The sequence below is a fragment of the Zeugodacus cucurbitae genome, chromosome 5 (genome assembly GCF_028554725.1).
Source record: "Zeugodacus cucurbitae isolate PBARC_wt_2022May chromosome 5, idZeuCucr1.2, whole genome shotgun sequence".
In the NCBI taxonomy this organism is placed as follows: domain Eukaryota; kingdom Metazoa; phylum Arthropoda; class Insecta; order Diptera; family Tephritidae; genus Zeugodacus; species Zeugodacus cucurbitae.
Window position 1 is genome coordinate 67,410,345 of NC_071670.1, and position 17,566 is coordinate 67,427,910.

The following is a 17,566-nucleotide window of genomic DNA, read 5'->3' on the forward strand; positions in this document are numbered from 1 at the left end:
CCTCCCCAAAAAAATTGCTTCCAAACACGCCCCTTCCTAGTCCTTTGTTCCAATTTTTACTTTTATAACTTTATTTATGGCTTAGTTATGACACTTTATGTGTTTTCGTGCCATTTTGTGGGCGTGACAGTGGTCGGATTTTGCCCATTTTCGAAAGCAACCCTCTCACGGTCGCAAGGAACATGTGTTCCAAGTTTCATCAAGATATCTCAATTTTTACTCAAGATTTTGACTTGTCTCGTCACCCTGATCATTTTGATATACATACATATATAACCCTATATCTAACTCGTTTAGTTTTATGACTTACAAACAACCGTTATGTGAACAAAACTATAATACTCTCTTAGCAACTTTTGTTGCGAGAGTATAAATATCCTCTTTACGAGATGTTTTAAAAAACTAACGGGAATTTTCGGGTTTTGAACTACTTATTCATTCTTCTACAATTAACGTTGTCGCCTTCAAAATAGTCCCCAATCGTTATTATGCACTTACATATGTCAGCGCTTCTTCTAATCGTTGATACACCTCTCAAACTCGATTTTTGGGATAAAACGACGGGCCTTTAAGTTTCTCTTTATTTTTGGAAAATTTTCTCGTACTCCATAACAATAAAAAAATCGACAATCGCGTCAAATTTAAATAAAAAAATTCCCGTTATTTTTTGAATTTAATGTACTCAAAATGTCCACTATAACTCACCAAAGCATTGAATAAATTTTACACTATCGTAGTATACAATTGATAAATAGTATTACAGTAGAGATGAAGACAGTTCTATCAAAGAATGATTTTGATTCGAACAATTTGAAACTACTAACAAATTTTCGAATCTGTACCTATCAGTAACGTTATACAATCTAGCAAAAGGTCTGACTGATAGTTCTACACACTCATAGTTTAACAAACTCATAAATAGTGAAAAGAAAAAGTATTTTCATAATTTTGCGATGAAATACCAATAAATAAGCTGATAATTGGTAGACGAACACAATGTAAAAAACATCATTACTTCAAAAATTATTAAATTTTGAATTTTCAATATTGAGAGTTTCCACTCAACAAATGCTTAGCAGCAATAAATGTGCCACACACGCTTCTAATGAACCACTTCAGAGCGCAGTGAAATTAATATATGGCGCTCCATCGGAACTTTTAACGCTCGCACTGGCTCAGCAGCAATGAAGTGTGGCATGGAATTGAGGCGAATCTTGTTAACAAAATCTGCTCACGCCACATTTCCAAGCAATAATGTTGTCAACAAAAATGCAATTCAGGCGGTTGCACCCCGATCCCAAATACTCCCCAGCAAGTGCATATGTAAGCAGTAGGATAACCCCAACGATTGGCTAACAGCCTAATTAAAATGCATACAATGTTGCAAGGCGCTCGCTCGCATTTTTAACGAGAAATTGCCACATTAGCCGCCGCAGATTTTAATGAAATAATTACAATTTTTCCAAATTCATATGAGCAGGAAGTGCAAATGATTCGACGTTCGACTGAAATGCGTCAGCGTTAAGAATTCAATACGAAATATGTCTATGTATGTGTATGCGATACTGAAGTGCTGGGAAGAAAGCAGCAAGCAGTGTGTGTATGTATGTGTCTTGAGTGTTTCAAGAAGTGCAACGAAGCACACGAAGTAATGCCGCAATTAAGCGAATTACAAATTGCGTTGCAGTCAATTTGGATGGCGTTGATTGACGATGGATGTGCTCGACAGGAGATGCTGTAAAAGCATTGGCGACTGGAAATACGAGTGCATAGAAGAGTATATAATTGTATTTTATATAAATATAGAAAAATTATTCGAACGACGCTAATAAGACTGTTCGAGGCTTCGTTTGGAACTTTGAGATATTTTCGAAAATTAAAGCCTATTCGTTTTCAAACTTTTTTCGAATTTTTCAATAACTAGAGGCACAACTGTTACAGTTACCAGTCGAATAAAGTATAATTTACCGATACAAATCGTTTTAGATCGCCCAAATGACAGGCCCTGGTTGGATAAAATCCAGACAAATTCCGGTACATCAGAATCAGACGTCGTGGGAATTCAATATTTAGCCTTCGTTAAGTGTTTTTGTATACTTAGTAACTAATCTGTGAATTCTAGCGTAAAGAACTCAACTTCGAATCCGATTCGGGATCCCAAACCCTTTTACCCTGAAACCAAACCCAAATTTCCAGAAGTGAAACTGTATATGTTTCAGTCTAACTATATTTCATCGTAATTTCAATTCGGTGAAGCTTAATCACTTTTAAGTGAAAACGCAATTTCAAGTCTCGAGCACAATGGACCGAAAAACTGAAATTCTTGCCTTTAAGTTTAGTCGACTTATGCTATTTTAATTTATATGTACATAGATGCATAAATTCCAAGTACTAAGTACAGAGCATAAGTACTTAGAAAGCCATTCCATAAATTCATTTAATTATTTTTGTTTTGTTGTTGCCTATATTTATTTCGCCCATGAATGTATGCACGAGTCGTGTGAAGGCGCTGTCGGCATCTGTCAACATTGCGAATTCTTGGAGTGCAATGAAACGCATATAAACCAAGTACTTGTGAGAAAACAGACAGACACACCACACAACACTAGACAAACATTGGAGTTAACAGAAATTGGGGAACGATTGTTGTTGCATTTATATAGGCACACAATTTTCGATTCTTTTTCCATTAAAAAAATGTTTCTTTGTCTTCGTGGGCTAGCTGTTGTTCCGTTGTGTTGCTTGCAGCATTGCCGCGGGCGTCTTTTGTTTCGCTAACGCGAAGTGCATCCGTGGTGTGCGTCGTGCATTTGACGCATTTTACACCAGCCTCAACGCCGGTGGCGCTACTTTTGCCGGGCGATCCGCCCAAAAACAGGCACCACGGCTGTTTCTTTGTTCTGTTCGTTGGCCACTTGGAATTCGAAACAAAACCAAATAAGCAAATTGTCATCGCCCAGAAGGGAGCGAGCATGTGGCAATGATTGCTTTTACTTGCGGCAAATTCTTGGAAGGAGGTTATCAACACCAGGGAAGATTTGCATTTTTTCTATTGTTTCATTTGATTTTCGATATTTATCGTTATAACTCCAGGATTTCCCATTAATAAGCATTAATCCTTCGCGTCTTGGCTCCCACGTCACTGTTGACAGTCATAACTTTGAAGTTGTAGAAAATTTCGTCTACCTGGGAACCAGCAATAACAGCAATAACAATGTCAGCCTGGAACGCAGAATCACTCTTGCTAACAGGTGCTACTATGGACTAAGTACCCAATTCAAAAGTAAAGTCCTCTCTCGACAAACAAAAACCAAGCTCTACAAGTCTCTCATCATTCCCGTCCTACTTTACGGTGCAGAAGCGTGGACGATGTCAACATCCGATGAGACGGCACTAGGAGTTTTCGAGAGAAAGGTTTTGCGGAAGATTTATGGTCCCTTAAACATTGGCAACGGCGAATACCGCAGACGATGGAACGATGAGCTGTATGTGTTATTCGACGACATAAACATAGTCCAGCGAATAAAAAGACAGCGGCTACGCTGGCTGGGTCATGTTGTTCGAATGGATGAAAGTGCTCCAGCTCTGAAAGTATTCGATGCAGTACCCGCTGGTGGAAGCCGAGGAAGAGGGAGACCTCCACTCCGATGGAAGGACCAGGTGGAGAGGGACCTGGCTTCGCTTGGTATAACCAATTGGCGCCAAACTGCCAGAATGAGGGATACGTGGCGCGCTGTTGTGGACTCGGCTATAACCGCGTAAGCGGTGTCTACGCCAGTCAAGAAGAAGAAGATTAATCCTAGTAATACTGAACTGATTTAATTCAATACCTTTAGGAGATACCAATCATGAGCCGCTCTTGAAAGAAAGTCCCTTGAGTGCCGAGAGTAAGAGTCGAATGTTGCAGAAGGACTATTGGTAAAATATAAGGTTACCAAATTGAGTTATTTTGGCTCTTTGAAAAGACTAAGACTATATTGTTCAATGGGATATGGTCGTTCTATAGTTGTTCTTGACTCGAAGAAACTGTTTACCAATTGAATAGGCTGACCGGAACCTTCGCATACTTTGAACCCAGCCCTGGCAATCTTTTATCTTCTATGGATAGACTAAAGTTTGTCCTATTGCTACTAATTACTGTTAGGTTACACTCTAAATTAACTTTTCGGAGGAAATCGAGTATTAATGAATAATAGAATACCATTAATTTCAAAGAATGACGAAATAAGATAATTAAAATAAGTATTTTAACTGAAGGGATTCATGCTTAGACGAAAAAAATTACAAAAAATAAAAATTTTTGTATTTTTGATCTTTTCTTTGTATGAATATACGAGTACTTCTGTACCTAATGCCTCGAACTGTCTAAGTACTCGTACTAGTTATTCATTAAAACTATTTTCATTTTCAATTTATTGAAATAATGGAGAAAAGTGGCTTAGACAGAGCAAACACACACAGCCCTATATAGGACTAAGCAACGCTGTCGTGTTGCATTCCGAGCGGCTTTTTATTACGACAAATGACAGCCATTACTTGCATGCAATTTGGAGCACCGCCAAGTGTACTCATGAAGGCAGTGCACCAACAACATTGCGGCGGCTTGCATATTATGGCCTGTTAAAAGGACCGCCTTAGCAACCAACAACTGCAAACACAATGCGCCAAGTCACTGGTCGTTGGTTGTTTATTTATGCTGTTGCTGTGACAGCATGTCCTGATTCCAACAGCCAGTCAGCCAGCCAGCCAGCCAACCATTTGTGTTATCCTTACACAACATTTCAGTGCTCGTGTTCTTTGCTTTGCTTTTATGGATTTTAAACGGCAGTGTGCTAAGGCTTTTCGATTATTATCATATTTTATTTATCATTTTCTGCAGTTTTCATGAAAACATGCCACTTCGTGTTGAGAAATCCTTTTAAAAATTATTACAGCCACAGCACACACTTCCTATACACACACATATGAAAATACGTATGAATACTAGAATCAAGATGCATGCTAAGTAAGTAAGTGTTTTTGTGTGCCTTATGGAGCTGTACTGTGTGCTTGTGGCTACAAGGCAGTATGCCACGTTGATGTGCAAGGACATGCGCTGCTGCAATGGCCGCTGCAGTGCCTCATCACTTGTTGTTCTTGTTGTGACTGTCACAGCGCTGGCTTGTTGGCTGGAGTCTTTGTGCAGCAGGTGAATGCATACGGTGCTCCAGTGAGCTGGCGCTCATTAAATATTTGCACATCCTTTTTCGTTTTACTCACCAGTTTTATTTTAATTTCTTTGCAGCTGTCTCTGTTCGTATTTAAATTTATTAATGGCGTTTTCCATATTAAAATCCGTCGGGAGGGAAATAGTGTTGAACATACATATAATTTTAGCAAGGACTTTTACCTAGACTTTTGCATAGACTTTGCGCACGGAAGCGTTCAAGGACCGCTTGCGGTGTGAGTGCGGTTGGGCACTGAAATGTGTCACTCACGGGAAATAAGAGCGCTGAATTTCTTTTTTTATAATTTTTTGAGCAAAACATGTACATGTAAACGATTATTTAAGTGTGCGAATAAACTTTGTGCTATTTAAAACAAAATTTTAGAAAATAAGCACTTTTAGATGGAGTACATAATTATAGGTACTTTTCTTTTAAGAAAAACTACTACTGATACTACAATTAAACAAATAAGGAAGGGCTAAATTTTGATGTCACCGAACATTTTATATTCTCGCAATTTATTTAGTTAAATTTATTAATATAACAAACAATTTGACTCAGGTATTCGGCATATATATGGTATAAAGTCCATTGAGGTATATAGGAGATAGATGAAGTTATGACCCGATTTCACTCATTTTTGGCACGAAGACATATTATTAGAAGAAACATAATCCCTCAAAATTTCTTCAAAATATCTGAGAGACTTAGCTATAATTTCGGTAAAAAATTGTTAGAAGTACTGAGGTCCTCATATTCGATATATAGGGTATTGAAAACTTATGGACCGATCTCGACGATTTTTAGAAGGGTGATGGCACTCTTTAAATACAGTATTTCAGCGAAGTTCTGTTCCGAAGTCTTCACTAGTACTAACTTTATATATTGTAAAGTAAACTCTTCAGACCGACTTCAGAGTTCTGGTATATGGGAAGTAGGCGTGGTAGTGAACCGATTTAGACTATTTTCACAACATATCATTGGGAAGGTAGAAAGATATTATGAACCGAATTTCATTGAAATTGGTCTGGTAGTTTCGGAGATATGGTTTTTGACCCATAAGTGGGCGGAACCACACCCATTTAAAATTTGGTATACCATTTTGAGTGCAGCTCTTCTGCACCTTCTTTATAATAAAATTTAAGGTATTTCTTACTGAGTTAAAGCATTCTTAGTAGTTTTCAATATAACCTTTGTATGGGATGTGGGCGTGGACTGTATAAGGTTGTACCTAAAAGAAACGAGAGTACCTCTAGAAAGTTTCCTTGATATAGCTCTAGTAGTTTGCGAGATATGTACAAAAAACTTAGTAGGGGGCGGGGCCACGCCCACTTACCTAATAAAAAAAAATACATCCACATATGCCCCTTCATAGTGCGATCCTTCATGCCAAATTTTACTTCCTTAGGTCTATTTATAGCTTAGTTATGTATATCACTTGTGTTTTCCGTTTTCGACATTTTGTGGGCGTGGCAGTGGTCCGATTATGCCCATCTTCGAATTTAACCTTATGGTGCCAAGAAATACGTCTTCCAAGTTTCATCAAGCTATCTCAATTTTTACTCAAGTTACAGCTTGCACGGATGGAATGACGGACAGGCGGACAGACAGACATCCCGATTTGAACTTTACTCGTCTTTTTCCTTTCTTTAGTTTTAGTAGCAACTTTGTTACGAGAGTATAAAAAAGTGCTAATTATTTTTTCTTTTATTTGAAATGTCTTCTTCACTTTATTTTCACAGATACATGTATTTTCTTGTGTTGGCTCGGTTTGACGCGAAACTTTAAAATCGTTTTTCTCAAAACTGTAATTTTCTAAACGGAACCCACAATTTCTCAAGTTATACTGAACCGATTTAGCGTACAAATTTTCATCTTTATAATTTCATAATTTGAGTTTCTAGAATCCGTATAATCCACCAAATAGTGCAAAACTTTCCCGCTTTATACTGAAAACAATCCATAATCCAGTTTCAAAGTGCATATCTACTTGCAATTACTTTACTTAGCACTTTTTAACAACTTCATTAAGCATAAGTACCCCTAAACAATTATTTGAAAATGCTTGTGAGCAAAACATTTGCTTACTAAAAATAGGCACAACAAAATTGCTTTTATTTTCTGCTTAACGAACTTTGGACAGTCATTAATGGAGCTGATTAGTACATTTTTACTACTATGATATAAAAGTTTAGAATATTTCATACATACATATCCACTCTTCCATATATTAATATATGTATATACTCAAATGCATTCCATTCACAGAAAGAAACTTTTGCACACACCACAAAGTTTCTTGCTTGCTTTTTAAACAAAGTTTCGAAAATGAAAATTGTAAATTACAACAACAATAAAGCGCCACAACAAAAATTAGAAAAGAGCACGAAACTACAAATCTTGAGGAATCATTGCTTTCCCATTTTTATGACCTTTCTGCATGTTGTGAGTGACATCAAAGAGTTGCAGTTGAAATCCGCCAGAACATATGGCAACCACACGCTGCACAACTTTAAAGCTATGCAGCAAGCCATTAGAAGAGATTTGCTTTGTTTATGCGCAGCACCACCAGCACCAGTACCACCGACACCGACACCGAGTTCCGCGGTCGAACGGTCGGAGCTACCTCTGTGAACAAACATATGTTATTGTTTTTGGCACATTTATGATTTCTTTCGTGCTGTTTGTGTAACGCGGTAGGGAGGGGAAGGGCGTTGAAGTATGTCGAAGCGGTGAATATTAAGTAAACTTTGCGCTTAAACCCAATATTTACTCAGCGCGTTGCAGCTTTACTTTTCACCAAAATCGATGGCAGCGTTGGCGGCAGCAAGAAAAGGGGCGAGGGGAAAGTGTGTCCAAACGGACTACCAAACCAAACTGCTACGCAACGTGTGAACATTTTTAGAGACTCCCCTAGCGGCGACTGCACATACATAAAACCTATGAACCTGAGTCTGTATGTAAAATATGTGTTGTTGTTATTGCATTTATGCGCATTTCTCGTTAAATAAACAGGCCGTAATTTAATCGAAATTTGATGGATGCAATATGCGGCGGCACAAAGACCAGCCGATAGTAAGTCCAAAAAAGTCTGCGTCCACCACTCCCCAAATCCCCCCTTACACACAACACAACAATAACGTCACTTTTCTTATCTACAAACCGTGGAGTTGTTGCAGATGTTGAAATATTGGTTTCCGCTTGATTGGTGTCAGAGTGATGTATGCACGTCCATATGTGAGCAAGAGCACCAAAAGTTGGCATGTACTATGTACTCATATGTTTGGAGAGATGTGTGTGTGTGCCGGCATAAAATGGGTAAAAGTGTTTTTTATTATGTTGTAAATGTGTTGTTAATTGCTTGCGTCAATAAGGCATCTGCTTTTGTTTGGGCTTGCAATTTCCTCAGTCCGAGAAATGCATTCAGCTTTCAGTCGATGCATTCACATGCAAGATGCGCTTGATTGAGTTATACTCGTAGACAATATTAAAACCATAAATATCTGATAATTTTCATTAGATCTGTTAGAACATAGAAATCTCTATCGAAGTATGAAGTAAGTGACAACGCAACTCAGCACTACAATTGCCATTAATATTCACGGAAAACTTATCCAACTTCGTCTTTGTAGACTAGACTAGAATTCTGTTGAAATTTTGAAAGAAAAAATCTTAAAAATTTAAAAATGTATTTAAGAAAAAATAAACATTGCAAAATCTTAAATAGTAGAACGAAATTATGAATTACACTCCAAAGAGATGGCGAAGCTCGTTTAATTTTGATTTTGAACTTTTACAAGACAAAGAACTCAAGTGGGACCCATATTTTGTTCAGAAACATAACAAAATCTTAACTTATTCACTAAATTTTGCTCCTCTTCCAGTTCCCGAAACTCAAATATTTTCCCCGGAAAAGGGTGCTGAATAGAGTGAGGGAAAATAAAATAATGTGTGTTCAAAAAATAACGGGAATTTGTAAAAAATTTAACGGCTCTCTAGACAGGACTCCGTGTGACTATTACTTATTTCTAAAAATAAAGAGACCGTTAAAGTTCCTGAAATAGCTCTATTTAGGCGACAAAAAATATTTTATGGAATAGACCTTAAAGCCTGTTTTGCTGAATTATTGGATTGTTACCATTCTTTTTTTAATTTGCTCCCTGGATGACTCGATTTTGAACAGAAATTGACTTGAGGCTTGTTCAAAGACATCTTGGACGATAATCGGAATAAAACTGCTTATGGTAAATTTGTTCTTTAAAACATCTCCCTGATATGTTCTGATAATTGGTTTACAATTTCTGTGGGACCTTTGAGTTATTTGGGACCTTTAAGTTCCTCATCATACTTATAGAAAAATATTTTAAGATTTTGAATAAATTTGTCGTATTTGCTATGATGTTGTTAAGCTCAAGCTTTATTGAGAGGCTCGAATAAGAAAGTGGCGATTTTTTATTAAGAAAAAACTTTTTAAACAATTTTTGGAAACCATATTTTCTATAATTTTTTCAGTTCATCATTTTTTTTTTACTTTTCCAATTTTCTCGCGAATAGTGCAGTGCATTCAGAGTTCACGTGAATCAAATTGAAATTAATAATAATGTGATAAAGATAATAAAGTTGAATGCACCCCCATGTGTCAAAATTAAAAATATTTATTTTTCTATGCAATTGCACTCGCACAACTACACACACACACACACACATACAAAGGGCTGCAGCTCCCCTGCACGCATTGAATGAATTGTATACATAATAATTGGAAAATTCGCCGCCACTGTCACTTATAAGTTGATTACAGTTATGTGAGATTTTTCAGCTTCCAAATGTGTGTATGAATTGTAATTTATTTAATTTATTTAATTTATTTAATCAGTTTTAAGGCAGCAACAGCATGAAATCAAGCAAGCAACTTGAAAAATGAAAAAAAGAAAAACAGTATTTATTACAATAACAAAAGTGAATTGCTGTGAACCGGATGATGAGAGTCGAGAGCAATGTACTCAACGAGCTCCCCTCTGTCTTTTTGTCATACAAATGCATAATATGTAGGGTGCATGAAGAGTATAAATACTCACATTCTTATTTATACTTATACTTTGGAGAACATCGCAGTGTCACCTATAGTACGAGTATATCGCCTCCTACAGCAATGTCTCTTGGACCGTTACTAGTCCGTGCAGCAAGTGTGGTGGCAATAAGATACATTTGAGATTTCGTAGCTCAATTTCGACTTTATACAGCGAAAATATTTGTGAGTTATTTGGAACCGATGGAATTTTTGTTTGAGCTATGGTACGTAATGTAGAGCGTAGCGAGTCGAACAAACAACTGGTATAAAATTGGTATATTGGTATTGGACTCTCTTAAAATTCTGCCTCGATAGTAAAATTTTAAATTTTGTATTATGTCCTGACCAAAAAGTTCGATTTATGGAAGGAAATTTGTATGAAAGTTGCACTCTATTGCCTCTTCAAGAGTTCGAGTTATGGAGAACTTCGAGGAAATTTGTATGAAATTTGTTTGAAAAACACTATTGCCAGTTCAAGTGTTCGAGTTATGGAGATCTTCGAGTTATGGAAGTTCCACTGTATATGTCTATAAAATATCTTTAACATTTTATAAAATCCATCAATCGTTTGGAAGCAGCTTAAAATAATTGGAATCCTATTTTTATCGGATAAAATCAACCGTCACACCGCTTAGACTTAAACTCTGATCCAGAACGGGGTGTTCTGTTATCCGTTTAGGATTGGAATCGAACTGAGATTCGCGGAATAATCATCCAGTTATAATTGTTTGAGAATAGGAGAGACTGAAGAAAGATTTTTTTAGATTTTTTAAGAACTTTTGAGACCAGTTTATTCATGCTTCTACAAGAAAAGTGGTTTTCATTTGCTATCGGGTGCATATTTCCGTCACGTCTAGAGTTGCAACGTACATACATACATATTTATTTGTTGCAACTACCGTGGTGGCATATGACTTCACAAATAATGCGTTCATATAAATTTTTAATGGAAAGGGCGCACTGTTTTTATGCGGCATATATCAGCTGTCGTGGAAGCTTACGACTGCCAACAACAACAGTGCAGCCACAACAACTGGGGGACTTATGTGAGTATGTGTGTGTCTGGCAGATAGCTGCATAGAACGATAAACATTGCGACAATGCGCACATAAACGCCCCATTCATTGCGCGGCAAAAACAAGAATAACAACAACAACAGCAAAACCAACACAAATGTGGACAAGATATGCGCGTCAAAGCGCCACATGAGAAGACATAAGACAACAGCAAAAGCAAAAGGGCAGCAAACGCAACAAAAAATTACAAAAATAATATGGTAAAAACAACAACAACAACAACAACTGTGTGCAGCCGTAAAAGCTGCGTTTAGTGCACATAAACAAACAGTGGCGGCAAATAAATTAAACTGACAACAACACTAATTGGCGCGGTGGGGGAGGTAGATGCGACGAGGAGTTGCGGTGTTGCAGCAACAAATAATAACAACAAACAAACAATACGAGTACACATATTAACGGGACAAAGATGCTGCAGCTGCAATTTCAGCTTCTGCAATAAATTCACAGCGCTATATATATATAGTATATATAGGTATGTGTCTGTGAGTATCTGAAAAAGCAATTTGTATGCCAGTACATACGTGTCGCATGCAACGTGTCCGTTATGCACTAAAATGTGCCACATGCAGCAGTGCAGCTTCTTCGGCGCATAATCGTTCATTGCCAAGTGCAGCGCAAGGTTCGCTCCATGCCGCAAGCTGTCGGTCGGCTGGTGGCAAGGTGCATATTTTCGCACTGCCACCGTTACTCAAACACACTCACAACACTCATACACAAATATGCTGAAATTTATGCATTGTCATTGTGTCTGCACGCAGATTTAGCATTCGTTGTTGCATTGCAATCGAAAGTAAAAGTTTGTTTGGTGGCAGCCCTACACACTAATAATGCCAGTCGCCGTAATTAAATTCTGTGCGATTCTATTGTTCGCATAAATTAAAAATTCATTAAAATTAATGAAGACCTTTATTGTTTTTTGTTTCTCTGCTGTTTTCTTGTTCACATTGTTGGCAAATGCTGCTGGAATTGATGAAAAGTGAAACTGAGCTTTTTGCATAGGTGATTGCCTTGAAGGCACGCGTGTGAGATTTTTACTATCATATATAGTGAAAATAGTACGCAGAAATAAGAAAAAAAACTTCTCAAATAACTCTGCTATTTGTAGTTTTCAATAAAGAAAAGAGTTGGACGACACAGCAACTAATTATGAATAGAATTTGGTTGGTCTGATCCTTGGACGTCTTTGATTTTACTAAATTTGGAAGTTGGCGAATCGTACAAACAAGTAGCTTAAATCAACGAGAGATTGAAGAGAGAGATCAGAGAAGCGAAAAATCGATTAACGCTATAATATAATATATATTAAGTTTTCTATAGAAATTTTATAAATTTGACGAGTTACTGCGATCTTTTACAGTTATAATAGGTCCTTCATTTGGGATCTCAGTTAAATAATTGTATCTATCTAAATTCTTTCCATGTGTACTACTTTCTGACAAAATATGATGGTTAAGAGAAATTAGAGAATTAATTAGCTGGCATCCTTGCCTATAAGTCTGAATCTATAATACTCTTTTGGACTTTCGGAATAATCGGGAGAGAACTACTTTTTTGGACTTTCGGAATAATCGGGAGAGAACTACTTTTTTGGACTTTCGGAATAATCGGGAAAATAGACAGAAATTATACGAAATGCCAGCCATTTAAAAAATAATAAAACAAATATTCTATAAGAAGAAACCTACATATAAAATAGTGTGTTCAAAAAATAACGGAAATTTTCGTTTTTTTGAAGAACAGTGTTAGACGAATGAATAGTCTATATTAATGTTGTCTCCTTTTACGGGGCACATCTAGTGTGAAATAACATATCTAATAGTTTTTGAGTTATAGCAATTTAAAGAGCAGCCGCTCGGTAACAGGAAAACGATCATTTTATCTTTTCTCGAAACAGCATTTTCCGAATTTGCTGCAGTGATTACTCAAAAACAAATGATCCGATCACTATCGAATTTTTTTTACATTTAAAACATGTAGTTCTCCGTACAATGACCTATCGATTTTTGATCTGATCAAAGAATCGAATTTTGGCAGGCCAAAAACGACCAAAATTTTGGGTAAAATTCGACTATTTTTTTTTTAAAGTAGCCATATTGTCAATTTTTGATTTTTTTTTTATCGTAGGTCATTGTACAGACAATATTATCTAGTTTAACGAGAATTTTTTTTTAGATTTCATTCACGGAGAAGGCCGGAATCACTGCAGCAGTGAAGGACCTTTTTTCGCGCCGTTGGAGATCGACTATAACTTAAAAAATATTTAATTTTTTTCTTCAAAAATTTCACTGTACATATATTCTTGAAACATGTATAAATATATTCTTAAAATTTTGAAATAATTGATAAAGTATTTTTTTTAATAAATATTCCCAAAAATCACCTTTTTTAGGCCATTACACTAGGTGTGCCCCTTAAATTGATCCCCATTCAAGCCTTAGCGGTTGCTACAGATAAACTAGGATTTCCAGGAACAGCAGAAAGTTTATTCGTACTTCAGGGACATTTAGATATATCAACTTAATAAAAAAATTGACAATTGGACTCTTCGAACCTATGACATTTAAAACTTTTAAATTCCCGTTATTTTTTTGTAAACCTAGTATAATGGTTCAGAGAATATTTGGCAATGATATCCACAATTTTTACATGGTATAAAATGTTTACAAAACTTCATTTTGCCATTATAGATTTCTAGTGTATAGAATTAAGTCTATTTACCACTTTATCTAACCATTAGAGATAGTTTGTGAACCACTATTTTATATAGAATAATTATTTCTTTACTTTTCGCACTTACCTTGCATAGTGCGACTCCAGTATCAAGACGATCCATAAAATTCTCCGCATTAATATTTAAATCAGGATACAGTGTGCTCAACCATTCGGCCAAATCCTCTTTCATCGCCTCCAAGTATTCCTCGCTCGATTTAAAAGGCCGATATGGCCGGGCCTCGAGCATTGCCATATTTGTGGATTTGTCAAAAATACTATTTTGCTTACAATTAATATACTAGCCGATCGTGTATGCTTTTAAAGAGTTCGTTTTTAAGTGTTATTAATATCGTTTTCTAAATATTATTTTATCAATATACATTAAGTATTTATTTAATGTAAAAAGTGAAGAAAAATAAACGAAAAAAAAACCGTTCGTTTGTATATTTGATTCGCTTGCTAACTACGTCATTAGTGTTATTCACATAACTAGTCTTTAAAATTAGTTGAAAATATTTTTTCTAATTTCTTTGTGGACTCGCGTTCAAAATGTGGATATACGTTTTGTGACTTTAGTTATTGATAAAATTGTTGTTGGTTACTGGTTGATAATTCATTATAATTCGTTTGTTTAGAGTTCCTGCCGCGCACTTTATATTACATCCAAGTTAATTGGGGGGCGTTCACATGAAATATCTGCAAGAGAAGAGAATAAAATAAACGAGTTAATTAAGAACTGTAAATTGTAAATGATATACTTGTTTGTTTGTTTTTTACTAAGATTTAAGTTTAACTGTTTGTATATAATACTATATATTTGTTTGAATTTGCGCTCTGATTGACAATGCGTTTAGCAGCATTAAAAGCTCTGGCATTAAAGTGAGCTACACCTGTTGACTGTCAGCAAAATAAGGGGAATTAAGACACTTGATATTGTTAATGCGTGTCGAATAGCCAGCGGTTAACAATGTGCAAATGATTAACTCGGAAAAAAGTGATAAAAAAGTGAGAAAATGTTGTTTTACATGGCAAAGGGGATATCAGGGGTACCGTAGAACCGGTATATGTTGATTTTTTTTTACAACTCCGTGTGACTTTTTCCATTATTTCCACAAATAAAGAGAACTTTGAAGGATTATCGTTTTACAAGCGAATAGGGACTATATTAAAGGGGACAACGTTATTGTAAACTATTTTTTTTTTTCAAAAAACGAAAAATCCCGTTATATTTTAAACACACCTCTTACATAATAAATCAATACCCTCTGGTAATAATATAATAACTACGTCACTGAATATGCGAAAAAAGCCTGTAGATTTGAGCGAATATACGCCTAAGTCGTGTGCACAGGCAATTAGCTTCAATACTCCTCACTTAATTGAGAAAACGTAATTCCAGATATTGTAAAGACAACCGCATAGTAATAGCTTAAGCGTTTAGTAGCTAATCGAGCATGTGAATTTGCGGTTTTTGTCTTTTTTAAGTGATAATCATGACACCCCTAATTATGCATTAAGCTGACGTTACTTGAGTATTTAAAAAAAAAGCTGTATAAATATATATTAAAGGAGGAGATGAAGCTGAAAACTTTATTTTTAGACATTTTATTTGACTCAACTGAGTAATAAAGAAGTTTTCTAAAGATCTTAATTTATGAAATGTGGAGCTTAGAACTTCAAATGATGAGAATTAAAAAAACAAATGTCTTGAAACACTGTTTCATGCGCTTCCTCAGCATCCCTAAAGACTTTCCATTCATTCAACAAATGTTCAAGCTTTCATATCTAGAGCTCAATAAATAAGAACATTCCCCAAGATATTGAATGAATTTCATATTAAGCAATAATTTCTGGTTCGATTATTATTTTTAATTACAAGTATTTCATAAAATCGAAATTAATACATAAAAAAATATATTTTTTTCGAAACTACTACACACTCTCATGCAGTTCCTTATGCTTCAAAGCCATGCATGAGTACTATTTATAATTAATATAGCTAATAAAAACGGGCAGGGGAAAGAACATACGATTTCTCATAATTGACGCCTGAAAATTTCACGCTGGACTGCACACGATTCTGATTACTCAAGTGTTAAATATGAAGTAAGCGAGGCTCTTATGAAGATCTCACATCCGTCTTGGTGGACTCGGTATACATATTTGTATATGTTTATAATGCATGTTGCGGTATATAAGTTTATAGGTGAAGGGTACATACATACATATGTGTCACATATGTAAATTGCAACGTCATTATAACCACCGGAACGGGTGCGCCTTCACTGCACAGAATTATGTATCTATAAGCAGCACCATGGGAACATTTGAAACAACTTCCCTTCTCTTTGAGACTTTTGTGTATTATGTTAAAGCATTTGACTTTTGAAACTATAATATACTGATGCATAGTCGTTATTATTAAATCTTCATTAAACCATGTCTAATAAAAGTGTAGTAAGAGAGGTGAAATTTATTGGTGCCTAAATATTGAATACAGTAGAATGAGGGATAATGTTTAAAGATAGATATAAAGTAAAAAATTCAAACATTTTTATAATATATTGCAAATAGCTGGCAACCCTTCTCAAAAATTCCACTAAAAAAATGTGTCTCTTCAGTTTGTTGTCCATTGGTAAAATTTAAATTATTCAACTTCATATTTCATTGATATAAAAATTTGAAACAGGTGGCAACACACCCCAAAAAATTGTTCAACTAAATCGGGATATACTACGAGCGTGACCGAATTTGGTTGAGGAACAACTATTTTACTACTCATCTCAAGACCTAAGAGGTCAGACAGAACTCGCTTTAAAGGTTGTAATATATTTAACTGGGTATAGACTATTCCAGACGCATCTTGATATATCTTTTTATATATCTTTCTATATCTATTATGTCGGTATTTTTGGTCAAGTTCCCACGTTTCAATAATCGTTCGAACAAAATTTATGATCCGCATATTTCAACCACTCACTTCATCATACATATCACATGTAGCTATGTATGACTCTATATTTCTTGTAACCACCTTGGATATTTCAGCCGTAAAAAATAAATACATTAAGGCATTCAACGCTTGTTTAAGCTAATTTATTGCCACAACAGGGGGAAATATTAAACACACTACGGCACAACCGGATTTTTGCCAATAATCGCACACCCCTAAAATGAGTTTACAAATACCGTTATAATATGTACAATAAATTGGTCAAAAAATTGGACATGCGAAAAATTCCGAAAATATTTACGCACCCAAAAATGCAGAGAAAAATTAAACAAATATTAAATGTCGATGCTAAAAATTTATATATATATATGTATATACGCCGACATATGTACACCCATATTTATAAGCCCGTCAAGGTTTATGTAATCACTTGTGGCGGAACCAACGTGATCTTAATTAAGTTCAACCGTTCGCTTAGCGCCGCTTGCCCGGCTTTAGTGCGCTCCACCGCCACAGCCGCCGACGTGTGTCTGATTGGCCTAAC

The 17,566-nt window shown here is 35.7% G+C and overlaps 1 protein-coding gene across 4 annotated transcripts in view; it reads right to left on the reverse strand.

Annotated features, from left to right (window-relative positions):
• Positions 1-17,566, reverse strand: part of Gas2l1_1 (GAS2-like protein pickled eggs) — a 126,834-nt gene that overhangs the window by 56,831 nt on the left and 52,437 nt on the right. For all 4 annotated transcript variants that reach the window (XM_011183414.3, XM_029039960.2, XM_029039961.2 and 1 more), the window contains exon 3: positions 14,155-14,765. In XM_011183414.3, the coding sequence (XP_011181716.2) occupies positions 14,155-14,322 (168 nt within the window). In that variant the 5' untranslated portion in view covers positions 14,323-14,765. The remainder of the gene's footprint in view (positions 1-14,154; positions 14,766-17,566) is intronic.